Consider the following 17,020-nt stretch of genomic DNA (forward strand, 5'->3'; position numbering starts at 1 on the left):
TGCCTCCACATAGGGCTTTTGGGAAACGGATGTTTCATTTTTCAGTAACAGTCTGTCCCAATCCCAGTAAAGAGCCCAAACGGAGCTCGTGGTACCTTTGTACCGGGAAACTCCCTGCAGACACAGCATTTCATAGCACTTCTAGCCTTCTCCAATGTGCAGTGAGTCAGAGAGCTGATGGAAGCACTGCTTCCCTCCAAAGAAACAGCCAATGAACCCACCCAGCTGGGTGACCATCCCCAGGCCGTACACAGCTGTTGTGACCTCACTGTGCATGATTGTAATTTCTTGTCTACCCTCCTAATTCTTTTATTAGGAACCTACCTCGTGCCATATTCATATCCATCCCATTGGTGACATTTGTGTACACGTTCACCAACATTGCATATTTCACTGCCATGTCACCCCAAGAGCTCTTGTCCTCCAACGCTGTGGCGGTAGTAAGTAAACCATTCCCTGCATGTCTAAAATACACTTTGATTTCAGTACTGTGCTTTGCAGTGTATTTCAGTTTCTCTGCCTTCTGTTGCTTTAGACATTTGGTGAAAAGTTACTGGGCTATTTTTCCTGGGTTATGCCAGTCTCAGTGGCTCTATCTACATTTGGAGGAATAAATGGATACCTTTTTACCTCATCAAGGTTAGATGGAGTACAATTTTATGAACATTATCTAATTTGGGGAGGGGCTGTTTTAATTGCATTTGCTAAAGAAATGCTAGCTAGACATTTTGGATGTTGTAGAGCATGAGGTTGTTGTTGGGTGTGTTGGATACAATCAGTTATGAATTATTCTGTTTCAAATTAGCAAAAGTAATATTAAATCATGAAATTTCTTGCAAATTAATCCTCATGAGTTATTGAAAGTGTTTGCAGATGTGGAATAACTCACAGTAAGATCCAAACACAGCTTTCGCATAAAACCAAAGTAATTTTTTATCAATAAAGTTCCAGTAGCTCCCAGCTAAACTGTGCTTTGCTCAGTTTTGGGGCCTGGTGCTGTACTCAGTCACAGGCATTTTCATGCCCATGCTGGAAAATCACCTTTCAAGCAAGATACGTTGCATGGAAACTGCTGATAGTTGGGCCAGAATCTGTAAAGTCTGTAAGATTGCAATCAATAAAGCCTGTTTATAATAATTGACCTGTCTGAATTTAATTTAAAAGTTATAAAGTTTTTTTGAGGAAACTGCTCAAGTACCTTGGGAAAGTTATTTATCACAGCACTTTCATGGGTATGATATGCAACAAATCGAAGAGCATATGTAACAGGGTATACACTTAAAAGTGAAATGCTAAGGCATGTTAAACCTTATCCAAAACCTTTTGACACTGTAAATACCCACACAACCTGCAGAGTATTCATCCCTCACTGGGTAAAGAGACAACGCTGGCCAGCAGAGAGTCCTTAGAGGTATTTCGGCATCTCAGAGCAGGTTTTTCCCAGGTGACTTTAGCTGTTGAAGGCCTTGTATACTGAAGGGCTTAGTTTAAATACCTTTCCCCAGGGTTCACAGTCTCTAGTTGTCTCTGCAGTGGCAGCCACAGCTCCCTTCCATGAGAAGACCAAAGCAGGTGGTTGAGATAAGAGGTGTTATATGACTAGGGACTGGAGAGGCTGTTGTATACCCAGTGGATTCATCATTACTCTTCTTATTTCCAGGTTGTGTTTCTCTGGTGCTCGAGAAGGCCATTTGCCAAGTTTGCTTGCCATGATCCACGTCAAGCACTGCACACCCATTCCTGCCCTTCTTGTCTGCGTAAGTGCTACTATCCCTCCTCTGTCACCATGTAACCTGCTTTTAGAAACACTAAATCACAGAGAAAAGAGCTGGGAAAACACTTGAGTGGTGGTTTTACCCCAGAAGAGGAGCAGTGGGTCAGCCTGAATTGCAGCTGGTAGGTCCCAGCTGAGCAGCTCCTACTGCCCCAGAGAGAAGCAGCCTTCAGCCTCAGAAATAATTCCTCCTTCTCCCAATCCCCTGACACCTGAAGGGTTTCCCTCATAACCTGCGTTGCAGTGTAAGCTCATTAACTCTTGTCCTGCAGCAAGAGGTAGGGACTGGCTTTTGAAACAGAGATACTTCATTTAAGAAAAGACGAGCTCCTTAGAGCAATTTTGCCTGCTTCCCACAAGCATTTGGAAATCTCCATGGTCACTGCTAATCCCACTCAGACAAGGCTGCTTTAGGTCCTGCCACCAAAGCCAGAGTTATGGTGGGTCCCAAGGAAAGGACAAAATGCTCCTATAATTACTTTCAACAACCAAGACATCTTGTGAGGGGTGATCACGCAGTTCTCTGAGGGCCACAGGTATTTCTTTCACAGGCCAAAAAATTAAGTAGGGACAATGATTACAGTGGCCCTGAGTAATGTGTCTGCTGAATGGTACATCAGGCAGACAACAGGTCACCTGCAAAGATCAGACACCAACGGGCCAGCTGTTAGGAGTGTCAGGGGCTGGTCCAGTTGCTGATGTGCTCCCATGGGAAAAAGATTCCCCTCACTTTTTAGACAAATTTCCACAGTAGTAATGACTTAGGGAAGTTATTATTTGAAACAAAGAGCTTCATATGCTTTTATCGACAGTGAAACTAGAATGTGTGATGGGTTTTACAGCAGCATAGAGGATGATTAAGAAGAAAATGATTCGCACTGCTGCTGTACAAGGCTGTAGGGCCCAAGCAAAGGAATTCCCCAAAGGGCATTTGCTTGAAATCTTGGCTGTATCAATGGCTGCCAACTGCAGATTTGCCATTGATATCAAAACCACGAGGGGTTGACCCCAGATGCACTAGAAAGATGCATGTTTACATGTCTCCCAGCTCTAACAGCAACCCTGGCACAATATACCCATACAAACTTCACTGAATAAGCCTCCTCCTCATTCCCCTTTTATGACAAAATATGCATCTTGCTTAGGTTTTACAGCATTCCTGGGGCTTAGTGCCCCATCACAAACATCTTGCCTACTGCCCACTGAAGGTTTGGGGTAAACTGCCCTGGGCACCCATCATGGAATCCTGTGTTCTGCTGGGGGCCATGAGGCAGAACTCCTTGGTCCTTAAAAACACATCAGCTGAAACAACACACAGAGTCTCAGAGGCTGTTTCTCTGTGGAACAGCACCAACAAGAGCAAGCTGCCTGTCGAGCTGACTGATCCATGCCACGCCATCCCCCTTGAATCACAGTGCAAATCACAGAACAAGCATGGCATATCAATTCATCATTTGAAGGTGTTTTAATCCAGCTCAGTGCACATCAAACGCAGCTCGGAAATATTTATCTCTTAAGAAAGATAATAATAGTATAGTGTAGGCAGCTACAACAGCAAACAGGGCTACACGTTAGGCAAACCTAATTGATACATCAGATTCTTTTTCTCTTCCATTGAATCACACCTAGATCTCTGCATGGAGAGGTTTGTTTGTTCATGGAGAACAGCTATTTCAACACTACCAGTGAGACCTTTATTTTTACTGATTTGCTATTTTACTTCCAAAAATCAAAGGGCCAAGCTAAATGTAAAATAAACAGACTTGGGTTTTTTTGCAAGACGGTGGGGAGTAGCTGGCCCTCCTGCCAGCCATGTGGCTATGGCCAGGCCATCAGGAGGGCAGCACCCCCTCTTCAGCCATGAGCCACTGGGGATGACACCCACACTGTGAGCAGATCTGACACATCAGTGTCACCTACACATGGAATCTTGCCACTCTGAGCGACATCACTGCAAAGCCCACCAGTGGCAGTAGAGAGGTGTACACACATATGACACAGTGCACACTTCAGGGGAGAGCAGCAACCATGTTATATATCAGCGATATGAGATGGTGTCCAATTTTAAACCCATTTTGTGGTGAAACTGTTCAAGGTGTTGAAATCCCCCTGCCAAGCCTGCAAGGCTTTGAATAGGGGAACAGAGGGACTAATGGGGCATTCGGTTGTGGTGGTGCTTAATTCCTGGTGCTGGAGGTGCAGAAACCTTCCCTCCTGGAAGGAATTTACTATCGAAATGGCTGATTAAGAAAAAAGGGACAAAAGCAAAAAGGGAGCCCAGATAAACACAGACCAAAATCTTGAGCACTCTCTGGAGGAATTTGGATATTTAGTTTCCCTCCGGCTCTGGGCCCCAACAGAGTGTTCACTGGACTGCTATTTGGTGCAGGTGAGTGCTGAGCTCCTGTGGTACCAAAGAGCAGGGTGGGGGGCTTGAGGAGCAGCACCCTGGCCCCCAAGTCAGCTCTCCTGGCTCTACAGTATTGATGGCTTTTTGCTGGTTGTAAAATCACAAGATAGACACACTTAGGTGATAAAAAGGGTTACCTTTATAAGGATCCTTAGGTGCACAACTGGCTAGGTGGAAAGTGCTGAAGATGCACACATAATATAAAATGCATACAATTTTTATATGTTTAGCAAATTAGCATAATTGACAAGAATCCCCAATTAGAGACATAAACAATGAGGTAATTCCCCCTCAGTTCAACCCTTTCTGAATCTCCCACCTCCGCCCCCCTCCTCCCCCCCCCCCCCCCACTTAGATAGGAACTAAACTTTTTAATTAAAATGTGTCTTGGAGAGCTAGTTTCAACCGTGTCTTCCAGATAATCTAACCTTGGACCCCACCTTGGAGCCACTGGGAATTTATTTTGTCTTTCTGTCTAATAGAGTAGGTAAAAAGCTAGCTACAAATACTGTAATAGGCTGCAGCGCTACAAATGTATGTGTAAAGAATATAGAGAATATATAAAAGCAAAAAAGGTGAAAATCAATTCGATATCAGTATTAGGCAGATGTAGAGTTCAAAAAAGCAAGCAAAAGCTTGGGAATTTCCACCATCCATCTGCCAGTTTCCAAACATTAGTAATGCTCAAAAGATTGATGATACTGATCAGCTGTGACATGAGCCAGCAGCAGAAAGGACAAACCTCAAATTCTTTATAATATACAGAGCACCTGCAACAACATAGTGCCTGAAACACAACATGTTATGTCTAAGAAATCCTTTCACCTGGAGTCCTCACCATAACATTCAATAGCTTTTAAAACACTTAACAGAAATAGGTGGAGTGGGAACTTTGCCAACCTTCCCAGCCCTGCCTGCCTAGCCACGGGCAGCAGAGATACCTATGCCAGCACCCCAGGGTATTTATAAACAGACCCTCTAGTCTCTGACTTCAGCATGCCCCAAATCACCCAAAATACCCATTTAGCCCCAGCCCTGGTGGCACAGCTTGGGGATAAGGCACAGAGCCACAGGAGGCAGCACAATCCCAGCAGGTGCCATAAACAAAAGGGTTTTTAATGCTTTAATGGGAATTTTGCTTGGTTTTGTTTTTTTTAAGCTATCTTTTCTAGTAATGGCTCAAGAAGGCTATGCTCCTCTCTTTGCAGTGTTTGGCCACACTTATCATCATGCTTGTTGGAGACACATACACGCTAATCAACTACGTGTCATTTATTAACTACCTCTGCTATGGAGTGACAATTATAGGCCTGATTGTTTTACGCTGGAAGAAACCCAAAATCTTCAGACCTATCAAGGTGACACTGTTAAAGCTAAATTTCTTGGTTGCAATAGTGATGCAAAGGGTGGGATGGGAACACCTCCCAAACCATGTCCCAAAGTGCCATTAGTGCAAAAGATCACACAGGCAGATCCCTTGTGAACTTGTTGGGATGGGCAGAGAGGACAACAGCAGTAGAGGGAAGGGGGACACAACTTACGGGGGGCCTGAAGCCTGCACTGCCTGCAGCCCACCACAACCAGTCAGCCACTGCTCTTGCTCTGCACAGCCGTGCTCTGCTCTGCTTTCTCCTGGTAGGTGAACCTCCTCATCCCCATCACTTATCTGGCGTTTTGGGCATTTCTGCTGATCTTCAGCTTATACTCTGAGCCGATCGTCTGTGGGGTTGGACTAATTATCATTTTAACCGGAGTGCCAGTGTTTTTCCTTGGAGTCTACTGGAGAAATAAACCAAAGTGTGTAAATAGGCTGATAGGTAAGCCAGCACTATATGCCTTGCTGCCCTCCCTGCTTAAACTCTGACACACTGGCACCAAAACAGCCAGGAAACTGCCTGTATGAGACCAGCCACCACTCTCAGCCACTGGCAGCGCCTGGGCACGAAGTTGCCAGGCAGTGCTTTCCTTTGGGCAAATGTTTTGCTCACTGCTGGGTACGTTTGCCTCCTCTCATGCCTCTGTGCCCATCCACTCAGCTTGCTCACAGCAGCCTGTCCTGTGGCAAATACACCAGGGTGTCACTTGATGCACATGGAGACCAAATGAGCAATCACAAAGGGACCGAGGAATTTCTCACCCTTGCCCTGCCTTCTCCCTCTGTTCCACCAGCACGTCATGTCACACAAGCCCTGTGTGACATGATGAACTATCTCATACTCAAAAGTTTCTTACAAAGCCTTACATTATCCCTCATATAAAATTAAAACTGCAAATAAGTCTTTTATGTTTTGGTTGTGTTTGATTTTTAATCACTTTGCTCCAAAGTGAGGACTTTCAAACAAGCACACTGCAGCCCTCTGCTCTGACTGGAGGGTTTCCATCAGCTGCAGTGGACTCTGCTGCCAGCAGCTCCCCAAGGCCAGTGGTCACTGCAGCTGGGCTGACACAGTGCCAGGAGGGCTGGCAGTCATCCCATCCCATCCCATCCCATCCCATCCCAATCCTGACAGCCTGCCATGGGCAGCACTGGCAGCTCTGTGAGGGGCTGGGGAAAGGTATTCCTAAAGCTGTTCAATCTTAACCTGCCCCTGCTTCACAAACACTCTTTGATCACTGAGCTGGAGCTGAGAAGGGTTGGAAGGGGCAGTCAGTGGGGCAGCAGGGCTGTGCAGCCTCCTTCCCATGTGGCACCGCTCCAGCATCATATATTTGTTTAGAAGAGCTCAAGCATCCCCATTAACCACCCATTAACCACTGGCCATTTGCTCCTTGCAGAGTCCATGACGTGCTGGGGGCAGAAGCTGTGTTTTGTGGTGTACCCTCAGTGTGGAAGTGCCGAGGAGGAGGCCTCCTCGGCCCACTCTTGGCAGCCGGTGAGCGGGACAGCAGTGAGGAAATAACAGCGTGGCCTTTGAGGCTGAAGTGGCTTCTTGTTTACATGCTGATTTTTGAAAAAAGTTTTTCTGGAAAAAAAAAATGGTTTTAGAGCTCCAATAGTGAAGCCCATAAAATGAGCTATACCCTTTATGGCCTCTGTAGCTTTTAGTTATTCCCTAAGAAAAAAAAAAAAGAAGAAGAAAAAAAAGAAAAGAAATAAAGTGTAAAATAAGGTGCTGGTTGGGGTTTTTTCTGACAGCATTCTTGCTCAGCAGGGGAAAGCAGCACAGACATAGCTCTGGAATATTGATTTTAGTCACCACGAGGGTCCACCAGAGACATACAAATTTAGGCATTTCAAAACTAGGGCAGTTCCCAACACAAAATCGAAGTACAGAAATCAAGAGAAAGCAAGGAGACTTCTTGCTGCCCCTGGGTGGGGTGAATGCCCACATAACATGAGGCATCAAAGTTACAATCCAAGGGATCACCCCTTCACAGAGCTGGAGGAGCACAGCATCTCCATCCCAGCTCCAAAGACCAGCGCAGCTGGGGCAGGGTGACTGCACTGAGCACGGACCGCAGAGTAAAAGCTACAGCACCAACAATCATCTGGACAGTTCCAGCATCATTTTGTGACACAGAAAAAAGATACAGAAGTAGTGATCTAAATCTCAAGTATCTCAGTTTTGAAGCATTGTTGTAAAGGTGGAGGGGGGTTCCTGCATCCCAGATGGGACAGGGCTCACTGCAGCACCCAGAACTCCTGTGTGAAGCTCAGCAGGATCCAGGTGCCAGCTGGGGAGGATGGAGACATGGAGAGGTTTGCAGTGGGATCAGCAGTGGGAACTCAAAGGAAACATGGGAAAGGAGCCTGATGTTCCTCCTGTCTATTGAGGTGTCAGGTGGTGCCACGTTGCTTCAGAGACCAATTCCCCATTTCAGCTGTGCTCAACCAAGTAACGAGCCTAAATTACTCACACATCAGATGCTCCTTAGAAAGTGTTTTGCATATTTTATTTGTGCCATGCACTAGGAAAAAAATCTCATTTGTGCACTTAATTAATATATGGAGATTTGCTGCTGTAGCAATATGGCCACTTTTACAACAGGGAATCTTCTGAAAATGCAAAATGTGAGAACAGCTCTGAGCTACTATTCTTTCACGGTTTTTGAAAACAAAAACTATGACATTCAGTAGCCTTGGTAACAGCCATCTGAGTGTAATTTAAAAATATCTTTCTATGGTCCTGGCACAAAAATTACGGATTCGTTATCTCTTAGTTAATTATTCAGAAATACTTTTGTTTTTAAATAATAATAATAATAATAGTAATATCTATATATTAAAATTCTATTCATCTCTCTCCAAAATTTCAGATGGTAGACACTAAAAAGGAACACAGCTTACATTCTTCTCTTTGTATAAAGCTGTTAACTATAAGAGATCAAAATATATATTTAGCTAGAAAAAAAGGTGTGGTTTTATGTGTATATATGCACACATGTAAAGAAAGATACCACATTTGAAATAATAGTATGAATATACAGTTTGCTAATGGAAATCATAAATATTCAGCTTGCTTTAACAAAAAAAAAAATCAGAGCAAAAATCTCTGTGGCTAAGCAGCACCTGAACTTTAAATAATGTCAGAGGCTCTCATGGCTAAGTCTCCTTTTCCATAGCTCAAAATCCACTTTCTGTGGTATAATTCCAACAGATTAACTCCTTCAATACCTTTATTAGCTAGTGGGAAAACTAAATGTATTACAGCATCAGCAATACTGATTGCTTTCAGAACTGCTAAGTTTTGGCGTGGGTTTATTTTTGTTTGTTTAAAAAATTAAGGTAAGGAAATGAGCTAGCATGGAAAATTTGCAGCTCTTGAGACAAGTCTGTATGGTAATGAGAAAGGTAGTAATAATAGTAATAGTAGTAATGCTGCAACAGCTACCAAGGCTTTTCCTGGCTGTTGTATAAGGAAATCAAAAGCAAAATTAAAGAACAAATTCCTCTTAATTGTCAATTGAGTTTGGCTCAAATTTTCCCTGATTATACTCACACGCTTTAAAAGTAATAACATTTGGCCTTAAATCAGAAGGCTCAATTTAGAACAGCATTATTTACTAGACTTCATCTTTGAATTAGATACCAATCCCCAAAAAGTGTTCCACAATGTTTCATTTTTAGGAACAGCTTCATCTCTGCTCACAGTGTCACATACAATAAAGGCTTTGCAAATGTTAGTGCCTAACGTGTAAAATTTCTACCCATAGAAATCAATGTACAAAATTAGAAAGATAAATTCATATGCTAAATGAAATTTAGCAGCACACAATCCATATAAAAGAGATTTTTCCTAAAGACAAAGCAACTAGCTTCAAAGGAGACATAATTACTAGTATTTTAAAGCCCACTGAACAAAAGAAAAACCTTGAAACAGCTGACAATTCAGCATGTTGAGAATATTGTGATACTTGATACAGAGAAGCAAGTTGTTTCCAACAGAAAGGAGTTTAAATAAAACTTGAATAGCAGCACAGTACCACATAAGCCTATAAATTATGTGCTATTATATTTATGTAGCATAAAATATTAGAGGCTGTAATGCAGAAAAATACTCCGGGGAGTATCACCTGTAAGTCAGCCTACAGAAAAGTCAATAAAAAAAGGATTGGATTATTCTTATCTGATTTTCACAGTATTGAAAAAGCAGCAACAGATATGTCATCACTGCTAAATGCTTTGCAAGACAGAAGCGAAGAAGATAAAATTCCAGGAGTCGAGTGGGCACTGTTGGGAAGCAGGAGAATGAGGCAGAGGTACTTCTGCTGGCTTGGCTACCCTCAAGCATTTTCAAAAACTTGATAAAGGAATCAATTTTTTCCATTCACATTAGTACATAAACCAGAAAAGTTTGATCTCAGAAGGGTCAAGGGAAGAGACTCACAGAATCACAGAATATTTTGAGTTGGAAGGGACCCACAAGGAACATCGAATCCAGCTCTTAAGAAATTGACCCATATGGGGACTGAACCTTGGGTTCAGCACCATGCTGTTTCAGTTCAAAGCTTTCCTCCAACTCAAGAAGGACAGATGAGTCCCTGTGTATGTAAATACATTTGACTTGGAAGCATCTTTACAAAACATGTATCCAAAAATACGCAGAAAAGATTTCATTAGCCATGCTCCATCACTTCTGAAAGCACAAGCCCTGATGCAGCCATCGACCTTGAGACAGGGGCTGGAGGCCCCAGGGGAGCAGCACATTTGTCTGGCGAGGTGCTGTGGTGGGTTGGGAGCCCAGGACAGAGCCTCTGCCACAGCCCACCTCCAAACAAGCTAATGCTGTGAGAGAAACGTGCTGGAGAGCTGAAGTTAAACAAAATAATTCATCTTCAAAGGAAAGACACTAACCAACCAACCAACCAGCCCCCAGCAGACATGCTGTCCCACACTTCATATTCAGAAGCCTTTGTCAAGGTACTTCTCACGTTTCACTTATTGTTAATTTGTTAAACCTTGGGAAAAAAAATTTGGTTTCCAGCCCCTTTGTACCAAGAACCAAATCAGAAATTGTTAGCAGTTACTCAGCTGCTGAGGAGTTCTATGAGAGATATTGAAAGAAAAATAAAGGGTAAACTTTGCTTAGAATTTGTCTTTTCCTAAAGCTTTAGAGTTCAGACAGTTGCAAACCAAACTCTGGTTTTTAAACCTCTTCTCCTTGGTCCTTGACACCTCTCAACAGTGCTCTATCTTCAAATAGAAACTTCTGCACTTGGACAAATGAAAAAGGAAAATCCAAGAAAAAGGATTAGAAAGTGAGAAGATGCTGAGAGGCCAAAACCAAATTTGTCTTAGAGTCTTACAGTAAGACACAGCGATAGAAGGAAGATCCAGAAGGCATCATAAAGCAGGGAACACATAGAATGAAATAAAAAACCACATAGGATAAAATGTAAATCACCACCACTCACCTCAGTCTTGGTAACCATTTAATCCCTGTAGCCAAGATCACAAGAAACAGAATCTGAAAAGGGAAAAATGGCTCACTGAACTGTTTGCTAGGGTGACAAATGACAAAGGACAGGACACGAGGTGTGCTGCCTGCAAGGTTCAGGTTCAGACAGATATTTGTACTGGATTTTAAATCCTAGCACCTGCCTGGGAGATTAAAACTCAATTTCTGGCCAAGTCCAAAAATCTTAAATAAGCAAAAGCAGTTTTTCCTCTCAAAGAAAGGGTCTGATTAAAAAGTACCAAATTCCCTCCAGGCTTGCCCCTTGGTTTGTTTTAAGACATATCTATTGTACTGCACAGGCTGTCAAAAGACTTGCAAACACTCAGGTATCATTTATTACTCTATTTCCATTTCATGGGTTATTCTCATTTCAGCCTCACCTCAGGGTATGGTTTGAAACACTAGTGCTCCTGCCACTGCCACTGTAACTGAATGAGCATTTCATGACAAAGCAAAGCGAAGCAAAGCAAACCAAAGCAAACATTTCCTGCTAGGCTAGAAGGTATTATCCCTCTGCATCCAGCTGTGTCCTTCCATCCTTCATGGCTACAGATAAATCTGGGATCACCATGAAGTCTGTCCAGTTCTCTTCAATACAAATAAAGACTTCCAAGTCTGCAGAACACTGTCAACACAAAGTAACTCAGCCTTCACCTTCTTCTGAAAAAGAGCAAGACAGAGCCAGCAGTACCTCAAAGAGACAGGGAAGGAGAAGCATCACCATCAGCATCAGCAAAACAAGCACTGGCCTCAGGAATGGGAGAGGCAGTACTTCAGAAACTGTGTTTTTAACTACCCTAATAGTCATACACTTCAGGGCTTCTTTTTTTTCAGTTGGGATATATCCATACATACATTTTAAAGGCAGCTGTATACAACAGTGAATTGCTAGTGCCAAGATTTCACATGTACTATTTAAAAAGTGATATCCTTTCCACTAGCTTCAGCCAGAAAAGATAGCAGATGATAAAAAACCCCCAAAGGTACAAAACCAAACCAAAACACACCCCCTCCCCTTCACATTCATGTCAACACATGGAGTCATGGGTTGGCACGTAAGAGTCAGAGTCAAACAAAGACTGTGGGAGTACAATTTAGGAATCCTCGAGCTTTGGTGTTAAGAGTGATGGTCAGAAACCCACAGGCTCTGGGCACATGAAATTTTATTAAAAATTAAGAGATCCAAAGCAAGGCAAGGTACGATGATGCCAGCATCTTTCTTGCTTAGTGTCTTGCTCAGTCCAGGAAGCAGTAGTAGATACTGGTAAACACAACACCATACCTGAACCATATGCCTGTACACACGCTATGGTAAAATGTTGTAACTAAATTAATATATACAACAAATTAAAAACAAACAAAAAAGTCACAAAGCAGAGAACAGAAATAGAGAACAAGTACGTTTAGGGGATGTTGCAGAGTAATAGACAAGTTGGAAGGTACCAGAATTCCTAACAGAAATATTCCCTGCTTTAATAGCAGCAGAGAAAAATATTAAAGGAATCACTTTTCCCCTTTATGCTGCCTATGAGCTTGCATTCTTTTTAAACCAGTAAGTATTCTTCTCTGTTCAGAGAGATTTTTGGAAGAGAGGTTTTTTGGAAGGAGGTTTTTTTTTTGCTTGTTTGGACAGAGGAGCTGTGTATCTTAAAAAACCAAAGCCAAACAAACAAACAATTTGCTTCCGGTCTACAAAAATCTTTAGAGTGCAGAAAAGCATTATTAAAGTAACAAAATATTTAACAAATTTACTAGCTGATTAACTTAATTTGTATAGTCTTTAAAGTGTTGCATTTCCACTTTCTTCCTTTTTTCTAATTTTAAGAAGTTCTGAATACAAGGAGGCAGTTTATATGAATCAGAACCAAGGTACCTTCAAGGATGATTGATTCCCTGTTTAATACTTACAAGAGATGGAGGAAGGGCAGACATTACACTAAAGCAGACTTTATGATTTATCCAGGTATTGACATTCCAGGGCACTGCACTGCACCTCTTTGTGCTCAGAGTGCAAACATAGAGATTTCTTTTGTAAAACTAACAGTGAACTTACGGCTCTTCCCTTGCAGGGGGTGAGCTAGGAGAGAAAACTGCCCTGCAGAATACAGAAGTTAGTGCTTACAAAGAGCACCAGGCTTGTATTTCTCATTGATGCAGTGCTGTATAGTCCAGTCATGAGGGTTGTGAACACTTCTGTATGCTTCAACATCAAATTTTCATTAACCTGGACTTGTTTTAAAGTTTCTCAAAGTAAAACTTTCCCAGTGAAATTTTCACTGCGTTACCAAATGCATCAGTATACAAAATATATATGATACATGTAAGAAATTATGTGAAGTTACACATCTTAAAGTAGTGTTAGCTGTTCAGGGTTGTTCCCAAAATATAGCAGTACTCCAGAGTACATATTTCAACTTTATGAGCCTTATAATGGTGATGGTTTAAGGCATGGCATGATTAGCATTATTTTATTACAGAAATATTTTTCTGTAACAGAAATAAATACACATGTATTTCTAAGGTCCTTCCATATCCACACAATATAAACCTTTAATCTTTCTCCTAACTATACGTAACTATCTTACACATACAAGTCTATGTATTTTAAATTACCTTTAGACAAAAAAAAAAAAAAAAAAGACACTAAAACCTGTAGCCTTTGATGCAAACAACTACTCTGGAGTGCAATGACTACAGTACATGGCCTTGCAAAGGTAGAATGTACCCAAAATGTTTACAAATGCTATGAAAGGAAGATCTCTTTCAAAACTACATTTTCTTTGATGAAATGAGTTCTGATTACAGAAGAACTTGGAAAAAATGACTGAGCAGTATTTATTTAACGCAACTACAACTCTTGTTATGCATTTTGCAACAAGCCCTTCCTGGTATTAATGCCCTTAAAGAATTTGAATCTTCTAACTCTGGAATGCACAGTATGAAACCAATTTGCAACAGAAAAGGAAAAAAAAAATCACTTCTATTTAATTCTTCCATATTACATTTTAGTAGGCCAAAGTTCCTTGTTCTTTTCAAGGCACTCCCCCAAAGGGAGTCCTAGTGAAAGATCCAGGGCTAAATATAACCCATTTAAAGGAAAAAATCTTTGACACTTTGATGTAAACTTAACTGTTCACTGCAGAAGCCTGTTTGCCTTTACAGCCAGGAAAGTCCTGTGGGCAGCAGAGCTCAGGCCTGCAGATGTCAAAGACCCCAATTTCACAAGTTCAGTTAATAACTCTGGACAACCTGAATTCCTACAACAACAAACAGGTTTTGGAGCACTCGAATGTTTACAGAGCAGCAGCATCAATTTCCTTGTTAACTCCTTTATAAAGCATTTTTGTCACTGTGTCATGGGGGAATTGAAGCAGAGCTCTTGTTAGAGTAGCAAGAGTCTGGCCACCACCCCAGCCATCACAACAGGACCAAGCTATCACACAGCAGAGTTCTGTCATTCTGCAGGAACTCCTCTTCTCTGCAATGCCACCTTCTTAAAGGTAAATAACTTGCCTACTTTTACTTACACTCTAAAAAACCAAAAAGGCACCAGTTTACATTTAAGTGTGTACAATCCACACAGTGTCAGCTTTGAAAACGGCACTGATCTATTTCAGCTCTTCAAAGAAAAAAAAGCAAATAAAAATAAAAAATCAAAATAACATCCTCTAAAAATAAAAGATAAATAAAATTCCTGGCTTATACATCTGCACTTACGTAGCAGATTTACAAGCAAACTTGTGAGACAGATTTTATTTCAAAATAAAACCGAAGTCTGATCCTGACCAAGTGCTCAGTGCTTCCCAGTGCAGCCCCCAGGAGCTGTAAAGCCTCAAGTGTCCTTCAGGCACCCTCAAAGTGGTATCAGCATAGAGTCCCTGGAAACACGAGGAGAGGAAAAAGAGGGTAGAGAAGGAGGAAATAATTCTGCAACACTCACAACATCACTATGAAGAAAATGCAACACATGACAATGTAAAAAAGAAATATTGCTGCAACTAGAATTCAATGCACTCCACTTACACTGAACACTGCTATACTCTCATTACAAAGCTTTAGTAGCTAAAACACCTGGTTTCATTCTGAGTATATAATACAGAAACTTCGGATTTAGTGGATGCTTCAAGGTACACATGGCCATCAAAACATTTCTGAAGGGATCAAAAGAAGTGAGCAGTTTCTATAAAGGGGAAGCTACAGGGGATTTTAATTCCTCCTACATATTTGTAATTAAAATTATTAAATTTTATTTAAATTATTATGCCTAAAAAGACAACAATGTTACTTGTTGTCAGTTAGTACTCAGAATTACAATGACCGGTGTCTGCCCCAGGTTCCAACAGAGTTCTCTAGTTCAGGAAGACCAATGAAAGGCAAAGAAACACTGAATGCAGAGTGAGTAAAAAGTACAGAAAAACTACCAGAGGATGGAGATGCCTCCAAACTGCAGTGACACATTCCTGTTCTCCTAGCCCCTGACATCACATAGTGGCCTACTTCTGCCCCACTGGAGTTTCAGGAATAGCAACGGTGACATAAACTTGTCCTATTTAGTCTTGTACTGCACTCACTGTGGAATTAAAGCACACTCGTTTGAAGAGAGAAAGTTGGGAGCACAAACATACCACCTATCATCAAAGTGCATTGAAGTAACAATGAAGTTATAAAATTTACATGGACAAACCAGAAATTTTTATTAGCAAACAAGTAAAGATTCATCATCACTGGTATTGTTTTCGGAGAGGGAAGTAGATGACTGTAACATTGGCACTTCCACAGAATGGCAACAAGCCGCATGAACATCCAAAGGCTCCTCCTGGTATGAGTTAGGGCAACAGTGGTTTTGTCCATCCACTTGGATATGAACATTCATAGGGCTGTCTGGATAACCAGACTCCCACTTTTTTAAGGGTAATCTACATGGATCTTCACTCAGTGGATGACTTCCACTTAAACTATTGTCCTCTGGGACGGTCCTCCTGGATACTGACCCACCATGGATCGTTTCTGTAACACTTTCAGATAAAGGATCTCTGAAAGCCTTTCCTGTATCTACTTTACTGGACTGCTTAAGCTCTCTGTCAGAGTCAGCATTTAAGGATTTATCAGTGTATCCAGCCTCAGGCTCTGCATGTGCTGCTGTGCAAGTATTTGGGTGTAAGATGTTGGAAGGCGATGGCTCTGTAATTTCAGTCTCTGGCTGCACGCTGCTACATCCAGCTTCCTGTGGGCCCCTGGCTTGGCCATTTGCCTCTAAACTAGGTCCTTCTGGGGAAGGTGCAGGACTCCGAACAGTCCCATCAGCACTGCTGATGATTCCATCACCCAGTGTAGTCTGTGAGGTGCGGGCAGGAGTCAGGAGTGGGATCTGTCCTCTCACCCGAGGTCTGTGAAAGAGTCTGTTCCAGAGCCTGCCCAAGCGCCGCCGAGATGAGCTCCGTCTTGACGAGTGTCGTCTCATCTGCCTCCTCATGGCTGTTCGAATGTTCTGCAGCACAGAAGCCTGTAACACAGAGGTTACTAGCATTTCACACATACTCAAAAGACTTCTAAACCCCATTCTCCCCAGGAATATCTCCACTTTACCACAATACTCAGACTTGATACCTGTGCTTCCTTGTTAAATGCGTATTTTCTAACAAAATATTTGAGAACACCAAAGACAGCTCTGCCTGTACCAGAAGACTCTCACAGATTCATAGAATGGTTTGGCTTGCAAGGGACCTTAAAGATCATCTAATTCCGAATTCCCTGCTGTGAACACCTCCCACTAGATCAGGTTGGTCAATGCCCCATTCAACCTGGCCTTGAACACTGCCAGGGAAGGGCAGCCACAACTTCCGTCCCTTACAGTGTTTCCTTTATGAGTTTAAGCTCTACTTGTCTACCCAGGAAGTTAATTTTCCACTGGAGTAGCAAACTACAAGTGCATTATCA

The 17,020-nt window shown here is 42.1% G+C and overlaps 2 protein-coding genes across 5 annotated transcripts in view; one reads left to right on the forward strand and one right to left on the reverse strand.

Annotated features, from left to right (window-relative positions):
- Positions 1 to 9,305, forward strand: part of SLC7A10 (solute carrier family 7 member 10) — a 49,152-nt gene extending 39,847 nt beyond the window's left edge. For 2 of the 3 annotated variants that reach the window (XM_039558440.1, XM_039558441.1), the window contains 6 exons: positions 317 to 440; positions 536 to 639; positions 1,661 to 1,757; positions 5,393 to 5,542; positions 5,824 to 6,001; positions 6,960 to 9,305. In XM_039558440.1, the coding sequence (XP_039414374.1) occupies positions 317 to 440; positions 536 to 639; positions 1,661 to 1,757; positions 5,393 to 5,542; positions 5,824 to 6,001; positions 6,960 to 7,084 (778 nt within the window). In that variant the 3' untranslated portion in view covers positions 7,085 to 9,305. The remainder of the gene's footprint in view (positions 1 to 316; positions 441 to 535; positions 640 to 1,660; positions 1,758 to 5,392; positions 5,543 to 5,823; positions 6,002 to 6,959) is intronic. The other variant, XM_039558442.1, reaches the window with a different exon arrangement.
- A 2,924-nt stretch (positions 9,306 to 12,229) lies between these two features.
- Positions 12,230 to 17,020, reverse strand: part of LRP3 (LDL receptor related protein 3) — a 34,202-nt gene continuing 29,411 nt past the window's right edge. For both annotated transcript variants that reach the window (XM_039558438.1, XM_039558439.1), the window contains one exon: positions 12,230 to 16,586. In XM_039558438.1, the coding sequence (XP_039414372.1) occupies positions 15,780 to 16,586 (807 nt within the window). In that variant the 3' untranslated portion in view covers positions 12,230 to 15,779. The remainder of the gene's footprint in view (positions 16,587 to 17,020) is intronic.

This window comes from Corvus cornix, chromosome 11 (assembly GCF_000738735.6).
Source record: "Corvus cornix cornix isolate S_Up_H32 chromosome 11, ASM73873v5, whole genome shotgun sequence".
Lineage (NCBI taxonomy): Eukaryota > Metazoa > Chordata > Aves > Passeriformes > Corvidae > Corvus > Corvus cornix.